Source organism: Schistocerca serialis, chromosome 7 (genome assembly GCF_023864345.2).
Source record: "Schistocerca serialis cubense isolate TAMUIC-IGC-003099 chromosome 7, iqSchSeri2.2, whole genome shotgun sequence".
In the NCBI taxonomy this organism is placed as follows: Eukaryota; Metazoa; Arthropoda; class Insecta; order Orthoptera; family Acrididae; genus Schistocerca; species Schistocerca serialis.
Window position 1 is genome coordinate 196,171,952 of NC_064644.1, and position 23,298 is coordinate 196,195,249.

Genomic DNA, 23,298 nt, shown 5'->3' on the forward strand with positions numbered 1-23,298 from the left:
ATTGTTACAACCTCTCGATATACCACAGCATCATCCGCAAAAAGCCTCAGTGAACTTCCGATGTTATCCTCAAGGTCATTTATGTATATTGTGAATAGCATCGGTCCTACGACACTCCCCTGCGGCACACCTGAAATCACTCTTATTTCGGAAGACTTCTCTCCATTGAGAATGACGTGCTGCGTTCTGTTATCTAGGAACTCTTCAATCCAATCTTCTTCTCCGAAGAAAAAATCAAAGCTGCAACGTCAGTCGGTATAGTTATGGCGATGGTTTTCTAGGACTCTGAAAAGGTCATTTTGTTTTATGTCCCCTCTCTTGGTGCAACGATCAACTCTGAAGTGCTATTAGCCTGCCCTCAGGAAGAAACGACTTCAACGTAATCGTCCCCACAAAAATTCAAACGAACTTCTCCTTCTTCGTTATTACGGAAGATCTCACATAAGTCTGTCCACACGTGATAAATTCACACAACTTGGTTGGACTTCTTTTCCTCATCCACTCTACTGTCCAGGTCTCGTCCCTTCCTACTTCCATCTGTTTGGCCCAATGAAAGATTCATCCCGCGGGAAGCAGTACATGGATGACAGTGAGGTTATTGATTCAGCGAGATGTGGGCTCCGACATCGAACAATAGCGCTATATCATGCGGACATACAGGGCGTTCCAGTAAGGTGGTGTAAGACCGTGGCAGTGAACGGAGATTACGTCAAAAATAGGGTTTTGTAGCCAAGAGAATGGCAAATAATATGGTGTATTGGTATCCTGAAAAAAGCCAACCTACTTTCAGAAAAAAATGTGTTGCATTACTAACTGAACACCCCTCGTACAAATGTCATGAAACCAATAAGAATAATCTAAGCTCATAAGAATAATATACAAAAGAACGTAAAAGAAAATTGAGGACCTGCTAGATGACGGTAAACTTGCCATTAGGGTAGGAAGATGACCGGAGAAGTTGTTATAACGTTGTGCTTACTCATGAAGAGAACGATAATGGAAGCAAGCCTAAATATAAATCGCCCGCATCTCGTGGTTGTGCGGTAGCCTTCTCGCTTCCCACGCCCGGGTTCCCGGGTTCGATTCCCGGCGGGGTCAGGGATTTTCTCTGCCTCGTGATGGCTGGGTGTCGTGTGCTGTCCTTAGGTTAGTTAGGTTTAAGTAGTTCTAAGTTCTAGGGGACTTATGACCACAGCAGTTGAGTCCCATAGTGCTCAGAGCCATTTGAACCATTTTTTGAACCTAAATATAAATCAAGGCTCCTTGATAGAGTTTGTCGACCTGGAAAAAGCGTTGGACAATCAAAAATGGTGCAAGATGTTCGAAATGCTGAGAAAAATAGGAGTAAGCTGTATGGGTAAACGGGTAATATACGATATCTACAAGGACCAAGAGGGGACGATAAGAGTGGACGACCAAAAACGAAGTATACGGATGAAAAAGGCAAGGATGTAGTCTTTCGCCCCTACTATTCAATCTGTGCATTGAAGAAGCAATAACATAAATAAAAGGTTCAGAAGTGGAATTAAAATTCAAGGTGAAAGGATATTAACGATACGATTCGCTGACGACATTGATGATATCCTGAGTGAAAATGAAGAAGAATTTCAGGATCTCCTAAATGGAACGAACAGACTTAAGAGCACAGAATATGGATTGAAAGTAAATCGAAGAAAGACGAAAGTAATGACAAGAACCACAAATGAGAACACCGAGAAACTTAACATCAGGATTGACGGTCACGAAATAGATAAAGTTAAGAAATTCTACTACCTAGGCATGAAAATAACCCATGACGGACGAAGCAAGTACGACATCAAAAGCAGACTAGCACTGGCAAAAAGGCCATTCCTGGCCAAGAGAAGTCTACTGGTATCAAACATATGCCTTAATTTGAGAAAGATATATCTGACAATGTACGTTTAGAGCACAGCGTTGTGTGGTAGTGAAACATAGTGTGTGGGAAAACCGGAACAGTGAATCGAAGCATTTGAGATGTGGTGCTTCAGACGAATGTTGAAAATTAGGTAGACTGATAAGTTAATGCATGAGGAGGTTCTGCGCAGATTCGAAGAGGATAGTAATATGTGGATAACACTGACAATGAGAAGGCACAGGGTGATAGGACATTTGCTAAGATATCAGGGAATGAAGGGTGTGAAGGGGAGCTGTAGAGGGCGAAAACTGTAGCGGAAAACAGAGACTGGAATACATCCAGCAAATAATTGAGGACGTAGGTTGCAAGTATTACTCTGAGATGAAGAGATTTGCACAGGAGAGGAAATCGTAGCGGGCTGCAACAAACCAGTCTGAAGACTGATGACTTAAAACAAATGAAGAGAAGAGTTAAGAAAAATCCAGATACTTTCATATGACTTATCGACCGAGAAAAAACGTTCGACACTGCAAAATGGTCCAGGATATACGAAATTCTATGACAAATAGATGTAGGCTGTAGGGGAAGACGGATAAAATACAGTATGTACAAGAAACAAGAGGGAACGATAAAAACGGAAAACTAAGAACGAAATACAGTACCTTTAGATTTGGCAGTGCTGTTCTTCAGACGGAGCATTCCCTCTGTCGTCGTCGCCACCACCACTAGAACCAGCAGGAAGACTGCGACGCCCCTATAAGGGAAGACACAATTTCTGTTCACTTTTTGGGAAATTTGATGGAAATCTTCCACGACAAAAAAAAAATAAATAAATAAATAAAATAAAAAAATAAAAACGTACTGGCGTTCTGCATTGACGAACTAATGAAGATAAGAATGCATAAAGACAATTAGAATTACATCGATTACTTACAAATGAATGAACACTACGGATACCCAACACAGTTCGAGAAATGAAAATAATGCATTAATTTTAAAGAGATGAAATGTTTAACAACAATATCTCTCGAAGCGATAGAAAGTTACAGACAGGATTTGAAGATTATCTGAATATTCTGAGCCTCAAAATGGCGACACGTCGAAACTTATTTGCTCGAACCTGAATCCTGCATTTAAGAGAATGCTTATAAAAGTTGGATGCCAATCTGAAGCCACGCGGGGTAGCCGCGCGGTCTGAGGCGCCTTGCCGCGGTTGACGCGGCTGCCCCCGTCGGAGGTTCGAGTCCTCCCAAGGACACAGGTATGTGTGTTGTCCTTAGCGTAAGTTATTTTAAGTTAGATTAAGTAGTGTGTTAGCCTAGGGACCAATGACCTAAGCAGTTCGGTCCCATAGGAATTTATCACAAATTTACAAATTTTCCCTAATCTGATATTAACTAGCCGTCTTGCAAATACACTGATTATTTCTTGATAAAACTTAACTCTAGGTTTAATATGCCTTGAAACTGAGTCCTTTTACGTCTGACCTGTATTTGTGCGCAACGGATATTCTGTGCACCTGTCCTGCAGGTCGTGGACTCTCGCAGCAGTGAACTCACCTCATACTCTGCAATAAAATTGTATTCGTATTCGCTGCTTGCGGAATGTGTAGCATTATCTCTTGCAGATGTGTGTAATTACAAGCTTCGTGCATCATGGAAGGAAAAATATGGAAAATTATCGGTTTGGGTTCAGTAATTGCTAAATTATCTTGTGTAGATGACTGCAATGCAAGCGAAGTTGTGAAAATCAATGGGGCACAAATCAATGTATATTAATGCAAATATACATGCCCAATAACTGAAGGCACACAATGTGTGACCACGTGTTGCTGAGGTACAAGTCACTCAAAGGTACAATCTTTAGCGACTTAGCGTTCGTATCACAAGAAAATGTAGCATTTACATACTCGTCCTCATATTAAACAAGAATCCACCTCCGCAGCTGCGATCGCTAACGGATGCCTCTGCGGTAACGCTCGTCTCGGAGGTAAACCGGTTCGAATCCAGATGGTGGAAAATTTTCACTGCCATTATTTCGCTGGTTAGATAAGGAGAGCCGGTGCCGTAAAGTTCTTGATCAGTAGTCTTTGCCCCAATATCACGGATTAAATTCCATGCCTCTCTGCAGTATCTCGTGAAGCGAGCACATGTGACATTATAGTGGTGATCCATCCGTCGGGTGTGGACATCAAGCTCGGCGGTCTTGTTGGCGCTATTCGAGAGGAACGGCACCTGGATTCACATTCATCCTTCCGTTCATCCATAACAGCACAAACCCAGCACTACACTGTACAACCATGCAGCACATTCATTAACAGGAATTAGAATTGTAGTCTTTAATAGAAACAATTTGGAAGACAGAAACCATACCTGCAGATAGGAGAACCGCAATTATATGCCACATATTTAAGAAGAATGATCCCCCAATGTGCGATAACTACAGAGGAATTACTTTACTGGACGTCGCTTCTACGCCCCATATTCTTTTCTCAGAACATATTTATTGTTAAGTCAAAATTTGGTGACAATATACATCAACATGTCTTCTGTCCATGTCCTTTTTGTACGTAGATTCCATTACGTTCTATGGCCGTACCCGAACGTTGTGGAAGAGGATGTATTGCCTGCTGGTAAAAGCTCTTGTCCTGTAGGCGTCGCCATCTTTTCCCTGCATGGCTCACAATCGCGTCATCTTCAAAGTGTGTTCTCCGTAGAGAATCTTTAAGCGGCCCAAAGAGATGGAAGTCCGAGGGTGCCAGGTCTGGACTGTAGGATGGATGAGACAGTGATGTCCAACCCAATCTGGCGATGTGTTCCCGCCTTCTCAGACTTGTGTGTGGCGTGACAAACATTCAGCAAACACTCCTCACATAGAGAGGAATAAAATGTTTGGTATGGACATGGGTCGCGCAACATTTCATTTCCATGCGAGAGCTCATTCTCTTAATTTTCACATTAATCATAGGAAACACGAAGGAACAGAACGTACCAGCATTACATGAAACGTTTTCTTAGATGAAATGTTCAAAATACCCTGCTGGTTAGATTTGGTTAGAATGTAGAGTAAGCTGTAATTCTTAGGCTCTCCGCCAGTGTTTGTAGTTCCGCTTGAACGAAGGTAATGTTGACATATAATTCACTTAATTGCCTATGTTGACACGCGACTATTGCTCTATTAGCACCAGTCAAGTATCATCATCTGTTCATCACGAACCTTGTTTCCGGTGCAGTGCAGTGGGTTAGCAGACGGAAGTGGCCGTGCCGCCTAACGTTTGTGTTGGGAGAGAGGTCGAGAACGACAGTGCCCCAGCAGGAGAACGTTCGAAATAGTTGAGCGTCGCCTGCTGCTCGTGACGGGCGGACTGGGAGTGGGGGTGGGGGGGAGGGACCTAGAAGGAGGAGGAAACCTTAACTGGGGAAGGGAGAAGAACTTCTTGCAGCTGACGACAACCCTAGCGTCAGCCCAAGGCAATAGCTTCAGCAAGTAATGTTCACCACATGACTGTCTCGTGAGTGGTACCTGAGAACATGATGTATCCGTACCTTGTACAGCCTGTGCAGGCACTATCGGCAGCTGATTTTCCTGCACAGGAACACACTTGCGGTCGGTTCACTCAATAATATGTCAACCCTCACTGTAGTGCAGACGTGTTGTTCACGGTTGAGGATTTGTTTCAAGGTAGATTATTAATGCGTAGAGGAGCTTTAGAAATTGAGCTCTTGCATGAATACAAAGCGTTTCCGGACTCATGTCGTATAACATATTTTCTACCTCTACATATTGAGGAATGTTTCCAGAAAGTTTGACCACACCATTTTGTTACACCCTGTAGATTTCAAAATCCCTGTCGTGGATGCGAAAGCTGTGTCCACTCACCAAAAGCTTTTGTGTTCTTATCAGACCATCCCAGGCTAAGTGGAGGTATTCGAAAGACCGCCTATCTGTCTTCATTCGGACCCGTGTGTGGCGCACCCCTAAGCCTCGACTATTGTCCTCTGCGAGAGGCTTTCTGGCAGACCTAGGATAAGAGAGGATATTCTCTTGCATTCCGCGCAGCAGGGATGCACTATTTTAACATATTTTAACCTATTTTAACCTTAGTTACGCATCCTTTGTGGATTCACATTTTAATATGCACATGAAGATGGGACATATCTCCTCAACCTAGGTGTGCTTTTCTTTTTAGAAGTAAATATTTTTTACAACTGTGGAGGATTTTATCACTCACGATGAATAACACTTGTGAATGTCCCGTCAAAGCAAACTTGGGGTAAACGAAGGAGACCTTGCCACAAGCCCATTCGAACTCTGGAGCTCATTGTCTGGCATCACCTGCAGGAAAGGCCAGAAGTCACGATTACAGAATTTTTAATGATATTGTATTGAAACAAGTAACAACGTGAAAGGAAAACTGGAACACGAAACGACTCCGAGGTTCTAGTAGAAATTTTGTTTAACATAAATAGGGCATGGAAGAATGGAATAACAAAGAAACTAATATTCTTACATACTTCTTACATATTACAAACACTTTCTGTATGTTGACCACTATTCTCGGGGCACGAATCACGTCACGTAGTCATAGCATGATCACTTAATTCATTGACGCTGCCTTGTCGAAATGAGCGGTAACCTTCTTTCTTCATCCATCGACGCACGGATATTTTGGGAATGTTTATCTGCGCCGACCGCTTCCTTGTCGATATTGCTGGTGAACGAAGCAATGCTGCATTCAAGCGTTCAGTACTTCATTGTCTCAGTCATATGTATTGGGTCTTTCGCTGCGTGATGCATCTGTCACACACCCATTTTCAAAGGTCTTTGCTTCCAGTTTCCGAAGATTTGGAGGTTTTCTCTAGAAGCGATTGAAAAGTTTTCCCTAATTTCATCATATGTATCATCCGTTCAATTGCTTTTCATGTACCGTACGCTAAGAGGAAGACGTTCTTCAATTGTGAATCTGCTTGCATTTGCCATTATAAGACAAATGTCTAGAACTGTATTACCTTGGTAGTGAAAGAGAATACGATCACATACCGTAGCATTCGCCAGAACCCCAAGCAAACCAACACGATCATATGCCTTATTTTCATGGAATTGTTGTAATCTGAGTGATCTTTATCAGAAGACAGACGCAGTACGGGCTGAGAACATTGTTTTCAACCTAGAATACATTTCCAAATCCCTGTAACTATATGTTAAGTTACTTGAATACTTTCCGATCGTGACTTTTGGCCATCCTGCAGAAATGATTGAAACAATTTCTCCATGAAAGTTTTTTTAAATAAATGCAGTCTAAGATCGCATGTAAGTTGTTAAAATCTAAAATTTATTAATCAGGTGGGCGGTTTCGATTGTGGTAGATGATTTTCAGACCATTAAAACTCCACGATACCAGCTGGAGAGAGTGTGGCGATGAGCAGTCCATTATGTAGCGTCCATAAACACTGAAATGAAATGATCGTATGGCATTGTTGGCCGGGAGGCCCTATGCGAGGAAGTTCGGCCGCCGTATTGCAAGTCCTTTCGAGTTAATGCCACCTCGGTGACTTGCGAGTCAATGATGATGAAATGATGATGAAGAACACACAACACTCAGTTATCTCGAGGCAGAGAAAATCTCTGACCCCGCCGGGAATCGAACCCGGGACCCCGTGAGCGGGAACCGAGAACGCCACCGCAAGACCACGAGCTGCGGACGTCCATAAACACTGTTCCAGCGGTACATACCAGGGGTGCTTCTCGCCACGCTCTTTCCAGCTGTCATTAAGGACTTATAATGACCTAAAGATGATCGTACCACGATCGAAAGTGGTCACCTGATTAATAAATTTTAAATGCGATCTTATTTAAAAAAAACTTTTGAGTTTGAACGCTGTTTTCCTATGAACAAAAAATGGCTCTGAGCACTATGCGACTTAACTTCTGAGGTCATCAGTCGCCTAGAACTTAGAACTAATTAAACCTAACTAACCTAAGGACATCACACACATCCATGCCCGAGGCAGGATTCGAACCTGCGACCGTAGCGGTCGCTCGGCTCCAGACTGTAGCGCCTAGAACCTATGAACATTGTTCACAAAGAGTTTCTCTTATGATTTGACATTTGGGACATGTCTAGGGACATACAACAGGGAAGCGAGGACACAACAGCACTGAAAACGCGTTTTGCGAAAAAATAGCGCTTAGAGCGTTTGACACTTCCACTCTGTATGTGTATAATATTTTACCCTAAAAGTCGGGATACCGCATGTTCTTTATGGGATATCTTCTTGACTGCCATGAGGCGGTACCCAAGACAAACCGAACTAATTTTGTGGTCGGCAGAGCTTTTGTAGTACCCCGTCTTGCCGCTAGGACCGCATAGAGCGAACATTCCAGAGTCAGTAAGTCCAGAGCCGTCGCTGAAGGAGGTCAGGACTAGTTTCGGCAGCGTTTATAGTGACGACTGTTTTATGTGATAGTCGTTGCTGCAATGGCTGATTTTCGTCGACAGAGTGCGGCGATGAATTTCTGATTTTTGCTCGGAAAAGCGGAACACAAGCTTCTGAAATGTTAAAAAAAGTCCTACAATGACGGTGCTGGGCGAAAAACTCAAGTGTTTGAGTGGTTTCTCCGTTTCAAAAATGGTGAAATGTCAAGTGATGACGAACCTCGTTCTGATCGTCCTTTCACGACCCAAACACATGAAAATGTTGAAAAAATTCCTGCAGTGATCAACGAAGATCGACGACGGACCACTGAAGAAATTGTAGAGCTATCGGGAGTGACTTGGAGTTCAGTGCAGCGAATTGTGACAGAAGATTTGGGAATGAAAAGGATGGCTGTCAAATTCATGCCACTACTGCTGACTGCCGAACAAAAACAAGGTCGCGTGGAAGCGTGCTGTGGTTTGAAAGAAGAGGCCTGCAATGATCCAAACCTTTTTTCAAAAAGTATCACAGGTGAAAAACTTAGTGCTACGCTTATGATCCAGAATCAAAGTAACAAACAAGCCACTGGAAGACTTAATCTTCGGCTCGTCCCAAGAAAGTCCGTCCGGCGAAACCAAACAAAACAACAATGCTGATTTGTTTTTTCGATGTGAGAGGAGTCGTCCATTCAGGGTTTGTTCCTCAGAGTGAGACAGTTAAGCAGACTTTCTACTTGAAAGTTTTGAACAGTTTATGCAACGGTGTGCGGTGGAAGTGGCCTCATTTGTGGCAGTCAGTAGACTGGTTTTTCCATCGTGACAATGCCCCTGCTCACAAACGGTATGACGCCTGTTCCTCACCTCCACACACTCATCCGACCTTGTCCTGTGCGACTTTGTTTGTTTCTTAGAATGAAGCACAGCGCTGTATGGTAGTGAATCATGAACCGTGGGAAAACCTGAAAAGAAAAGAATCGAAGCATTTGAGACGTGGTGCTACAGAAGAATGTTGGAAAATAGATGGACTGATAAGATTAGGAATGAGGAGGTTCTGCGCAGAATCAGAGAGGAAAGGCATATGTGGAAAACACTGGCTCGGAGAAGGGACAGGATGATAGGACATATGTTAAGACACGAGGGAATAACTTCCATGATACCACAGGTAGCTGTAGAGGGTAAAAATTATAGTGGGAAACAATGATTGGGATACATCCAGGAAATACACTATCGGCCATTAAAATTGCTACACCAAGAAGAAATGCAGATGATAAACGGGTATTCATTAGACAAACATATTATACTAGAACTGACATGTGATTACATTTTCACGCAATTTCGGTGCATAGATCCTGAGAAATCAGTACCCAGAACAACCACCTCTGGCCGTAATAACGGCCTTGATACGTCTGGGCATTGAGTCAGAGCTTGGATGGCGTGTACAGGTACAGCTGCCCATGCAGCTTCAACACGATACCACAGTTCATCAAGAGTAGTGACTGGTATGTTGTGACGAGCCAGTTGCTCGGCCACCATTGGCCAGACGTTTTCAGGTGGTGAGAGATCTGGAGAATGTGCTGGCCAGGGCAGCAGTCGACCATTTTCAGTATCCAGAAAGGCCCCGTACAGGACCTGCAAAATGCGGTCGTGCATTATTCTGCTGAAATGTAGGGTTTCGCAGGGATCGAATGAAGGGTAGCGCCACGGGTCGTAAAATATCTGCAATGTAACGTACACTGTTCAAAGTGCCGTCAATGCGAACAAGAGGTGACCGAGACGTGTAACCAATGGCACCCCATACCATCACGCCGGATGATACGCCAGTATGGCGATGACGAATACACGCTTCCATGATGCGTTCACAGCGATGTTGCCAAACACGGATGCGATCATCATGATGCTGTAAACAGAACCTGGATTCATCCGAAAAAATGACGTTTCGCCATTCGTGCACCCAGGTTCGTCGTTGAGTACACCATCGCAGGCGCTCCTGTCTGTGACGCAGCGTCAAGGGTAACCGCAGCCATGGTCTCCGAGCTGATAGTCCATGCTGCTGCAAACGTCATCGAACTATTCGTGCAGATTGTTGTTGTCTTGCAAACGTCCCCATCTGTTGACTCAGGGATCGAGAAGTGGCACACGATCCGTTACAGCCATGCGGATGAGATGCCTGTCATCTCGATTGCTAGTGATACGAGGCCGTTGGGATCCAGCACGGCGTTCCGTATTACCCTCCTGAACCCACCGATTGCATATTCTGCTAACAGTCATTGGATCTCGACCAACGCGATGCAGCAATGTCGCGATACGATAAACCGCAATCGCGATAGGCTACAATCCGACCTTTATCAAAGTCGGAAACGTGATGGTACGCATTTCTCCTCCTTACACGAGGCATCAAGACAACGTTTCACCAGGCAACGCCGGTCAACTGCTGTTTGTGTATGAGAAATCGGTTGGAAACTTTCCTCATGTCAGCACGTTGTAGGTGTCGCCAACGGCGCCAACCTTGTGAGAATGCTCTGAAAAGCTAATCATTTGCATATCACAGCATTTTCTTCCCGTCGGTTAAATTTCGCGTCTGTAGCAAGTCATCTTCGTGGTGTAGCAATTGTAATGGCCCAGTAATGTAATTGGGTAATTGGGGACGGGGAGGGGGGGGGGATGTTGCATCAAACCAGTCAGAAGACTGATGACTCAAAAAAAAGAATGAAAAGACATGCGAAAGGAAAGCGTGTTGCTGATGTGAAAGAAAAATCGACAGAGGCGCTGCCAACCATCACAAAAGATGAATTTAAACAATGTTTTGAAAAATAGAATAAAAAATTAGTCAAGTGTGTTAGTGCAAGTGGAAAGTACGTTGAAGCGGATTGAGGATTGTTCTTAAAATGTCAAGAAAAAACGAGTTCGGTTTCTTTCGGGTATCCCTTGCGGAGAAGCACTCGGCCGACACTCACCCGACGGCGACGTCCGCGGTGTCCCACTGGAAGGCGTCGACGCCGGCCGTCTGGCAGGCGCCCTCCGCGGCCTCCACGGAGGCGGTGACGCCCTCGGCGCTGGCCGCCTCCGACAGCGCGCTCTGCACGCCCTCCGCCACCCGCTGCGCCGCCACCCCCGCAGGCACGCACAGGCCGCGCTCCAGCAGGTCCCGCCGGAAGCGCGTCCGCAACGCCGCCGCCTCCTGCGACACGCCCACGCCACAACCTCACTGGCACCCCGACCACTCAAAAGCGTCCACACATTGGATATGAAAAAGTACGTGGAAGAGGAGCTGGTGACGTCCCTACTACACGAAGCGTGAATTGAGGAATCTGGCATGTCAGATTCTTGCCTCCCGGAGACGCCGTACTGTATGCAGCTTGGCTCACGAGAAATGTGGGCCCCACAGCGAAGTTATGACGTCTCACTAGTTGCCTTGCACGACACACATAGCGATTGCTCAGCTACGTCTGGGATCACACGGGAAATTAGGGTAACCTACAGTTTTCAAGACTTTGAGCTAACGTGGTGTCATTTTGACGTCATCGCTGTTATATTAGGCCGCCGGAACCGCTATCCGACTTTCGTTAACGTTCAGTGTTGGGTGCTTGGGAAACACCAATTCGATTCTGCAGTTTCGCATCGTAGCTCGCGTGTTATTAAAGTGTTCCGTTGCAAGGAAATGGCACTTGGAAGATTTATAAAAACAAGTCATTCTTGTTACGATTTGCTATACTTAAACGTCACACCATGATGTATCGGCTATTAAAACCTTCGTGATGTGTAAGTTACAATACAAAGGGGAGCATTCCGCTAGTTTATCATGGTAAAGTGCATCGAGTTGGGAAATGTAGGATAGCACCGAAGGTGGTTCGCATCCTGCCACATCCTACTTTTTCTTATTTTCTCTTTCGATTTTCTAAAAGGTTATGGGACTTCTTCATTAAGGTAATAGAAGTATGTGTATAGAGTGCTCTCTCTCTCTCTCTCTCTCTCTCTCTCTCTCTCTCTCTCTCTCTTTCTCTCTCTCTCTCTCTCTCTCTCAGGTGTGAGCTGTCATTGTCAATAATTTACAAATTAAACGTGAAACACGCAAATGCCAATAAATATTCAAAACACGTTGAACATCTGTTAAAACATATTACCACTCAAAATAAATAGCATAGAGAAGACCGACACACTTGCAAAAGAATTAAAAGGCAACATAGTCTAAGCCATCTACACTCTGGGATCAAAAGTATCCGGACACCTGGCTGAAAATGACTTACAATTTCGTAGCGTCCTCCATCGGTAATGCTGGAATTCAGTATGGTGTTTGCCTACCCTTAGCCTTAATGACAGCTTCCACTCTCGCAGGCATACGTTCAATCAGGTGCTGGAAGGTTTCTTGGGGAATGGCAGCCCATTCTATACGGAGTGCTGCACTGAAGAGAGGTGTCGATGTCGGTCGGTGAAACCTGGCACGAAGTCGGCGTTCCAAAGCACCCCAAAGATGTTCTATAGGATTCAAGTCAGGACTCTGAGCAGGCCAGTTCGTTACAGGGATGTTATTGTAAAGTAACCACTCAGCTACAGGCCGTGCATTATAAACAAGTGCTCCATCGTGCTGAAAGATGCAATCGCCATCCCCGAATCGCTCTTCAACAGTGGGAAGCAAGAAGGTGCTTGAAACAATGTAGACCTGTGCTGTAATAATGATACGCAAAACAACGAGGGGTGCAGGCCCCCTCCATGAAAAACACGACCACACCATAACGTCACCGCCTCCGAATTGTACTGTTGGCACTACACACGCTGGTAGATGACGTTCACCGAGCATTCGCCATTCCCACATCCTGCCCTCGGATCGCCACATTGTGTACCGTGATCCGTCACTCCACACGTTTTTCCACTGTTCAATCGTCCAATGTTTACGCTCCTTACACCAAGAGAGGCGTCGTTTGGCAATTACGGGCGTGGTTCAAAAATGGTTCAAATGGCTCTGAGCACTATGGGACTTAACATCTATGGTCATCAGTCCCCTAGAACTTAGAACTACTTAAACCTAACTAACCGAAGGACATCACACAACACCCAGCCATCACGAGGCAGAGAAAAATTACGGGCGTGATGTGTGGCTTATGAGCAGCCGCTCGACCAGGAAATCCAAGTTTTTTTCACATCCCGCCTAACTGTCATAGTACTTGCAATGGATCCTGATAGAGCTTGTAATACCCTCTTCCCTCTTCTACTGTCGGCGATCTCTGTCAGTCAACAGACGACGTCGGCCTGTACGCTTTTGTACTGTACTTGACCCATCATCCTTCCACTTCACTATCACATCGGAAACAGTGGACCTAGGGATGTTTAGGAGTGTGGAAATCTAACATACAGACGTATGACACAAGTGACGCCCAATCACTTGACCACATTGGAAGTCCGTGAGTTCTGCGGAGCGCCCCCTTCTGCTCTCTCACTATGTCTAATGACTATAGAGGTCTCTGATATGCAGTTCCTGGAAGCAGGTGGCAGCACAATGCACCTAACACGAAAAACGTCTGTTTTTTGGGGTGTACGGATACTGTTGATAAAGTATAAAAGAAATTTTAAGAGCTAGTTTTCTTAGGACACTTCCTTGGCAAACCAAAATGTCTTCAATTGAAGTACATCTTTAACCAGCAATATGACGTTTTTCATATTTTGTTACAACAAATTTTACCAATATCAACGCCTTCTCGAGAGCCCCTCGCTGTTTTGAAAGAGCATTTATTCATTGGACGTAAGACAAATATGCTGCTGCTGGAATGGCTGCCAATCCTTTCTAATTACACACCAACTCCTGAAACTAGTTCTCAAAGTTTGTAAAAAAAAAAAAAGTTTATTTTGTTGAGACACTTTAATGAACACTTCAATTTCTTAAGCCCAGTCCACATCAATGCAGCACTTTACATATTGACGAACGACGTAACTTCCGGAGTTTAACGTAGTAAAGGAAAAGCGTAACCTCCAGTTCCCTCTATTTGAGGTGGGTGTTATTGTTTTTATTCGCCTGGCGGGTTGTGAATAGACAGCTGTTTTCATCTTCGATACAGCATGTGGCGTCAAAATAATGTCACGTTTGCAGAAATTCTTGTGAACAGTAGGTTACCCAGGAAATCAGAACGTCAATAAAAAGGTACCCATCAAAGTCCTGACCTTTGTCATCTGTTATCGAGAGCAGGACTGTATTAGGACGGGCAGCTACTTAATGTTAAACTGGTTTGGAACCGTAACTCGCTCCCCGCCTGAGACGGTCTCTGGTGCTTGCAAGACCGGTAACGTCACGTGCTGTGATGCACACCAGAGGGCCCGCATGTCTGGTTGGCCCCAGTATACAGCTGAACTCTGTATTTGGTGGCCTTCTCATTATAGAGTGCGTGGTGTGAATACAAACTACTTCAAACCATCAGCACATCGATCTTACGAAAACGGGTAATTTTAGGTACGAATTATTATAATAAAATGACAGAAAACTGATAGTGTCGTGCACAACACAGAAAACGGTAGCAGGTTTGCGTCTAGCTACTTCCAATTTTTCTTCACGTTTTGTCTTCTAAAAGATACTGCATCGTTCTTATTAATTTAATAAAAGTTTATCTTCAATAGTCGATGATATTTATTATACATAATATGTCTGCTGCAGTCTTGTTATGTAGACCAACAAGTGGAATGTTCTCCAGTCGCCAGAAATCTTGAAGTGACTGCCAGTCAACGTCACTAAGTAAACATAAGCTACACTCATGATGGTACTCACTAATACCCCGTGCCGGCACTTCTGACGAAAAAACAATCAAAATCGCAGATTTTGAGATGTGGTACAATAGACCGTCATTTTTTACCAATACAAATATTGGACTCACACTTTTAAAATACTCAGAAAAGCGTCAAAATATTGTTTTAAAAAGTCTAAATTTCAAAAACACTCCCCCTCCCACCCGGGAAGGTCACAGTACTGGAGCCTCTTCTTTTTATACATCAAGCATTTTATAAACCCATCTCTTAGTTTTATGGGCTGCTACATGTTTGTATCTTGCCGATAAATACATTTTTTTTCGAAAAAATCTCGTCTTCCATTCGAATGAAACTATAAAACGAATCGCCGTCTTGAAACATATGGGAAATCGTTACTTCAGAGGCTACGGTAGTCAATACGACACCAAGAATGTCGGTATTATGCATCAGCAAACTGGCATTAGAAACTGTTCTTTTCACTATATTCGATTTAAGATCGAAAATTAGAAAATGACATGGAGATTCAATTGAGTTAACGAATAACTTATACCAGTACTTGTATCGGATCATTGCACATTATGTAGTGTTCTTCTATCAGCAATTCGCAGTTCAAGCCGTTGACCAGAATGCTCTTCGCGACTGTCTCCGCTCTTCTTCGACAATCGCTAACAGAATTCACGAACTTGTTTTACGCGCGTTTACTTTTATAAAGAAACTGTCTGGTTTGCTCGCCAAATGCAGCCGAGAACTACCCCTGATGTCGTAAATCACGATGTGGAGCACGTTCCGTGAAATGTAGCGGGTCGTCTCAGAGTGTGGAGCAACTCGGAGGACGCCACGACCTGCGTGCTTCTCGATGAGAAACAAGTCACAAGTGAGGACCCCTTAATGGTCCGCCTATATCCGCCGTTCATATGCCTATTTTATATTCTCTGTTAAACAATACAGTTAGGAAGATGTGAAGAGAAAGTAATGCTGAACCGCAGGATTTAGTTTTTAAAACTGTTGTTTCAAGGTCACTTATAACTCGAAAACCGCGGCCTCTGGAGAAAACGATGCCCTGTGCAAAAACAACCTTCTTTAAATTTCGTACAGAAAAGGCGCTATTCATTTTTATTTTCCCTCCAGGACTAATACGAGGGTGTGCTGAAAAGTAATGCCTCCGAATTTTTGATGTGAAAACTCTTACAATTTCTTAAATAAAACAAACTTGGTTAACCTTCTACATCTTTATTCTTCACGTCTACATACTTATTTCTCAACATAGTCACCGTGGTGACGAACACAGTTTTCCTAACGAGAGACCGCTTTGATAACGTCACTGCCGAATGACTTTTCTGACAGAGCCACAAGCTCTCCTCTATTCGCACCGCTTCATCACTACCAAAGTGAAGTCCTTCAAGGTGTTGGATTGAATTTGATTGGATTGGACTGTTTGGGGGAAGAGACCAACCAGCGAGGTCATCGGTATCATCGGATTAGGGAAGGACAGGGAAGGAAGTCGGCCGTGCCCTTTCAAAGGAACCATCCTGGCATTTGCCTGGAGCGATTTAGGGAAATCACGGGAAATCTAAATCAGGATGGCCGGACGCGGGATTGAACCGTCGTCCTCCCGAATGCGAGTCCAGTGTGCTTCAAGGTGTTCTTTAAGTTTTTGAAACAGATGAAAATTGTATGGGGCCAAGTAGGGGCTGTATGGGGGATGATCGATGACAGTGAACCCAAGGTGTCGGAATGTAGCCGATGACGCAGCCCTTATGTGTGGTCTGGTATAATCATGCTGAAGGTGAGCTCCATCCGTGGACAGCCTCTTCGAATTGGAAATTCGATTACAGCATGCTGTTTCTCAAGCACCGACACAGTTACATTACACACTGCCATATTACATGCTACAATTCGTTGCTGTCTAGCGGCAGAGGGCTGAAAATACTTGGAGATGAAAAATAAAGATGTAGAATCTTAATAACGTTGTTTTATTTATAAAGCTTTAAAAGCTTTCACATAAATTCGGAGGCGTTACTTTTCAGCACGCTGTCGTAGTTTACGCGATACAGGAATTTTAAAAATTGCAGATTATTAAAAACTTGTAACTCCCCCAACCACCTGTTCTTTCAAGAATAGAACTTCCACGTATAACACAACTTCAGACGTCTGATTCCTTTACAAATGAGTTAATAAATAATTGGTGTTAAGCATGTAAAACCTTTATCGTTGAAGACACAAAACCCTATTTATGTTTGCTTTTGTTAGTTTTGGATTATTCACCCACAGACTAATGAAAAAATATCTCAATTTTTATAACATCATATCTCCTGAGCAACGTGTCGTATAATGATATATTTTCGCAGGTACATTCATTGGTATATGAGGACATTGTTTGCAAAATGAGTTGCGAATGGAGATGGCAGTAAAGAAGTAATAAATTAATACGTCATGCCGCATTCTGAAGCTTTACTACATGAACAGCAAATATGTTGTAAGCGGTAAAGCTTTTTCATTTCGCTATTTTGTGGATGATAACAGCAAGAAAAAGTTTCGAAAGGGTTTGAAATTGTGTGTCAAGTTTGTTGGAGCTCATGAAGTGTTCTCTTTCTCACTTACTGAGTGAATATACAGAGGGTACACAAAAAAAAATCGGAATTATTTTTAAAAGCTGTATATTTTCAAACTGTTTACAAAAGAACCTTATCCCCTTCAACAAACCCTCCATTACAACTAATACCTTTGTCCCAACTGTGCTTCCACATTTCGAAACATTTTTTACAGTCATCCTTAGAAATAGCTGGTAGCTCCTCCCTCATTTTTAAATTGGCTTCTTCGATGTTGTTAAATTAGCGTCCTTTCATGTTCCTTTTCATACGTGGACGGAAGTAGGTCAGGTGAGTAAAGTGCGTGCGGCAGCGGAACCATTCTATTTTTAGCCAAAAACTATTTAACAGAGATGGCTGTGTTTGCAGGTGCGTTATCTTTATGAAAGAATCAGTCGCCTGTTTGCCACAAACAGGGTCTGTTTTGACGAACACAGTTTTTAGCTAATCTCTGACAGTTCGTCAATTGTCTGTCGACGGTCTGCGAGCACAAGATCTCGAATTTAGTCAGTATTTTCTTCGATTCGAGTAGCTGACTGATGTGCAGAACGAGGTCTCACATCAATCGACATGTCGCCATTTTTAAATTGAGCAAACCACTCGTACACTTGAGTTTTTCCCATAGCTTCATTTTGGTAAGCTATTTTCAACAGTAAAACAGTTCAGCAGCATTTTTACCTAGCAGAAAATAAAATTTCACAGCTACACGTTGCTCACTTAAACGTGGCGTCTTAAAAAACGAAACTAAAGCAAAACAACCCTAGAAAAAACGTTCACTGCGGACGAACGGAACAAGCCTGGTCGACAACAAGGGCGGTACTACATGAACTCTGCCCGTGACTATATTATTCCGTTTTTTTCCGCCTCGTAGTCTGGGTAATTTACGCGCCATGAGTTACACTACCTTAAGACTTTCTAACTTTAGTACTTGACGTACTGTGTCAAACCTTAACGTAAGATTATACGTGTTGAAGAGTAGTTCATGACAACATTCTAAATTTTTAAGTCAATAATTATGTGAAAAAGTGAAAAATAGCGAAAGTCAAATTTATGTTGATTCTGGAAGTCATTGGACTGGCATCTTGCAACTGGGACTGGCTGTTTGAAGCTGTTTGCTAATACAGATATCGTAATGTATGTACTCCATGTAAGTACAGCAGAGCCGTAGTAAGGGATACATTTTCTGCGTTTGTGACGAATAGAGGGGGAGTGGGGTTGAGAGTGGAGGGAAGAATTGTGAGATAAGACCGGTCGCCAGTATGTGGTTATTCTCGTCCCTCTTCTCTGCGTCCGCGAGCAGAAGAACCGGTAAGCGAGGCCGCACTCTACTACAGTACATCATAAGAATCAACTGCAAGCTGTTACGCAATTATACCGACCTTTCTCAAGCGCGCCTTACAAATCAGTAGCGACTCAGTGCGCAGACACGCCTGGGAAGTGTATATTTTCCACAAAATGCGTTAACGCTTGTTGTGTACATAGTTCCGCGTAGTCAGCGCGTACACAACTTTCCCACTAGAGCGCGCCCCGCTAAGCACAACAGCGCAGGCGCAGCGCTCGTCCGTCTCCGCACTACGAGATGGCGCTGCCTTAGAGACGGACCAAATTCTGCTTCCGCCGATCCGCGTATTAATATGTAACGCAGCCAATGAGATTGCTGCTAACGTAGAACTTCTCCTCGCGGATCACACTCGCACAGTGCTACATGAATGCACGAGGTATTAAAACGAGTGTACAGACCTCCGATTAGTCAGTCTGCATTTGTCTGTACCAGTCTATAGTCAAGTTTCAGTCTGCGCCTAATAAGATTACCATATTCCTGTACATAGCCATGAAGATACACTCCTGGAAATTGAAATAAGAACACCGTGAATTCATTGTCCCAGGAAGGGGAAACTTTATTGACACATTCCTGGGGTCAGATACATCACATGATCACACTGACAGAACCACAGGCACATAGACACAGGCAACAGAGCATGCACAATGTCGACACTAGTACAGTGTAAATCCACCTTTCGCAGCAATGCAGGCTGCTATTCTCCCATGGAGATGATCGTAGAGATGCTGGATGTAGTCCTGTGGAACGGCTTGCCATGCCATTTCCACCTGGCTCCTCAGTTGGACCAGCGTTCGTGCTGGACGTGCAGACCGCGTGAGACGACGCTTCATCCAGTCCCAAACATGCTCAATGGGGGACAGATCCGGAGATCTTGCTGGCTAGGGTAGTTGACTTACACCTTCTAGAGCACGTTGGGTGGCACGGGATACATGCGGATGTGCATTGTCCTGTTGGAACAGCAAGTTCCCTTGCCGGTCTAGGAATGGTAGAACGATGGGTTCGATGACGGTTTGGATGTACCATGCACTATTCAGTGTCCCCTCGACGATCACCAGTGGTGTACGGCCAGTGTAGGAGATCGCTCCCCACACCATGATGCCGGGTGTTGGCCCTGTGTGCCTCGGTCGTATGCAGTCCTGATTGTGGCGCTCACCTGCATGGCGCCAAACACGCATACGACCATCATTGGCACCAAGGCAGAAACGACTCTCATCGCTGAAGACGACACGTCTCCATTCGTCCCTCCATTCACGCCTGTCGCGACACCACTGGAGGCGGGCTGCACGATGTTGGGGCGTGAGCGGAAGACGGCCTAACGGTGTGCGGGACCGTAGCCCAGCTTCATGGAGACGGTTGCGAATGGTCCTCGCCGATACCCCAGGAGCAACAGTGTCCCTAATTTGCTGGGAAGTGGCGGTGCGGTCCCCTACGGCACTGCGTAGGATCCTACGGTCTTGGCGTGCATCCGTGCGTCGCTGCGGTCCGGTCCCAGGTCGACGGGCACGTGCACCTTCCGCCGACCACTGGCGACAACATCGATGTACTGTGGAGACCTCACGCCCCACGTGTTGAGCAATTCGGCGATACGTCCACCCGGCCTCCCGCATGCCCACTATATGCCCTCGCTCAAAGTCCGTCAACTGCACATACGGTTCACGTCCAGTGTTAAAGACTGCGATGGAGCTCCGTATGCCACGGCAAACTGGCCGACACTGACGGCGGCGGTGCACAAATGCTGCGCAGCTAGCGCCATTCGACGGCCAACACCGCGGTTCCTGGTGTGTCCGCTGTGCCGTGCGTGTGATCATTGCTTGTACAGCCCTCTCGCAGTGTCCGGAGCAAGTATGGTGGGTCTGACACACCGGTGTCAATGTGTTCTTTTTTCCATTTCCAGGAGTGTAAATGTACAGACACTTTTGTCAAGTATCAGAGATATATGTGAGAATAAGATTAACGTACCAATACCAAAGGAACTTCAGATTGTCAATTGTAAGTAGCATCCAGAACCAAGTTAAGTAATTTTTATGCTTGTTATTATCTTAATAAATGTGTTTGAAAATTAATCAAGTTCTGTTTAAAGTTGGTCACCGTCAATCTGCTACTCTAAGCGTGCAAGTGGCATTTCTATCGTCTGACCTAACAGCAGAAGGTAAACACGCCACGATAAGACCACGAGACATATTGCTGACACTCGCCTACTTCATTAGAGCGACAAGTCAAATAATCTGATGGTGTGTGTACCGAAGGTCTTACAGTATGCACACCACAACGCAGTACGGAATTCAGATGTAAGCTTCTAATAAAACCAACGCAAGAAACGCACAGGGACAGAATCTACGTATACCCCTGCGCATTGCTCTGCACTGCTACACAGGAAACTGATTCTTAGTCATCCTGTGGCTATTTCAGTTGTGACGCTCTCCACGGAAATGCGACTTCTCGCGTCATTAGTGCTGTTCGCTCTTCAGTTTACAGTCACACTGCCTAGTCTTGAATTGAAGTAAGTGGCCTCTCCTGTCGTACAGGATGGCTAACAAGGGACACTTTCGACCTTGAACTCTCGGAACCTCACGATACCATACTTACAAAAAGACTCAGTCTTAAAAAGCAGTTGTCTGTGTTATTTCCATGCAAAACGTTGTATTCTATCACAAGAGACATTTTAACAGAGAGGAACAAAGAAAGAAGGCATCAATTCCATAGGAAAATTCTACGTAATTCAGTGACTTCAGTGTATCATTAGATTTTCAATCAGCAATGCAAAAACCCTCTGCTTAAAGTGATTATAATGGCACAAAATACATATGTGTTCTTTATTTTTCCCACTTTTGCTTGCCTGTACATAAATGTTTCGTGGGCAAGTTGTTGCAAGTTTCTTTGAAAGATTTGGGCCGAAAGTGCCTTGTGCCTCTTGAAAACAGATGTAACAGCTTGTTTGCTAGTATTCCTGTCTCTGATAAAGCGACATCAATTGTGTAGCCGTGAGTAGAGCTTTACGCAAACTGCAACACAGTAGCTGTAGTTTTCTCTCCTCTGTGAGATGGTGTTGATGATGTAGACATTTCCTTCTGGAATTGACTGTGATCCCTGTTCCAAACAAGCCGGCTGGTGTGGCCGAGCGGTTCTAGGCGCTTCAGTCTGGAACCGCGCGACCGCTACGGTCGCAGATTCGAATCCTGCCTCGGGCATGGATGTGTGTGATGTCCTTAGGTTAGTTAGGTTTAAGTAGTTCTAAGTTCTAGGGGACCAATGACCTCAGATGTTAAGTCCCATAGTGCTCAGAGCTATTTGAACCATTTGAACTGTTCCAAACATTTCCTTTCTCCACACCATAAACATGTTAACTTCCTCCACAAACTGTTGTTCGTTTTGACATATACTATTATCGTCTTCTGTGTCCTTATGTGTGGCAAATGTGGTAATATGCCTGGATGAAAAGCCATATGCAGCCTTAAGATTGTCGATAAAGGAAATCGAAGCTTTGAAATTGTTCAAGCCAACTATTTTAGACACTTCCAAGGCACACATTTGCAGAAGCCAATGGTGAACTGTAGATCCATAGGACCTTGTTCCATCAGACTGCGATATTACATGTTCTTTTATAGTTTTCCATTGCGATAGTCTGTTTCCTCTGAAACGAGCTCCTGCTCGCCTTTTGCAATACAGATAATTTAGAATTAATCTGCAATTTGATTTACTTTTAATGCACTTACAGTGCCTAATTATTTTACTATAGGAATTGGAGCCACCATTTTAATAGTCTTCATAAATATTCTCTCGTATGCTGTCATCAATATCTTCCAACACAATGGGCCTCTACCTTTTGGGTGGAGATAGTTCGTACTCATTTGGACTGAAGCATTCCTGTTGCTCTGGAGATGAATGTCGTGTACTGTTTCAACAGCCACCTTCAGGTTCAGGTTCTTCCTGTCCTTCAAAATCAGTATATCTATCCAGCATAAAATCATGAATTTCTCTGTCATCCCCAGTATAATTCTGAATTGTTGTTTATATAATATCTCTGTGAACTCTCTGTCCTTGACCCCGATTTCATTTCCATATTCAGCGTGTGGCAACTTTGTCCCTAATATTTGGACCATATTTGTAGGATTAATTGTCTTCATGTTATCACTGTACACAGTTTATGCAGTAATCCACATGCCAACTCTCCAAGAGACACATTCGTACTGCAGCTATAGCATTCACTCAACTCGAGCACTTGTTAGTGCAGGTACATCGTGCCTATGGCTGATGGCGCCAGCAGACAAAGGCTGAGTTTTGCATGGAAATGACACAGAACACTGTTTTTTTATGGTAGAGTGTTAGTCTAAACATGGTTTCGTGTGGTTCT

At 44.2% G+C, this 23,298-nt stretch overlaps 1 protein-coding gene across 1 annotated transcript in view; it reads right to left on the reverse strand.

The window, feature by feature from the left end:
- LOC126412336 (nose resistant to fluoxetine protein 6-like) overlaps positions 1-23,298 on the reverse strand; it is a 270,762-nt gene that overhangs the window by 164,374 nt on the left and 83,090 nt on the right. Inside the window, exons 4-5 of the mRNA XM_050081879.1 lie at positions 11,246-11,469; positions 2,539-2,630 (exon numbers count right to left, since the gene is read on the reverse strand). Of these exons, the coding sequence (XP_049937836.1) occupies positions 2,539-2,630; positions 11,246-11,469 (316 nt within the window). The remainder of the gene's footprint in view (positions 1-2,538; positions 2,631-11,245; positions 11,470-23,298) is intronic.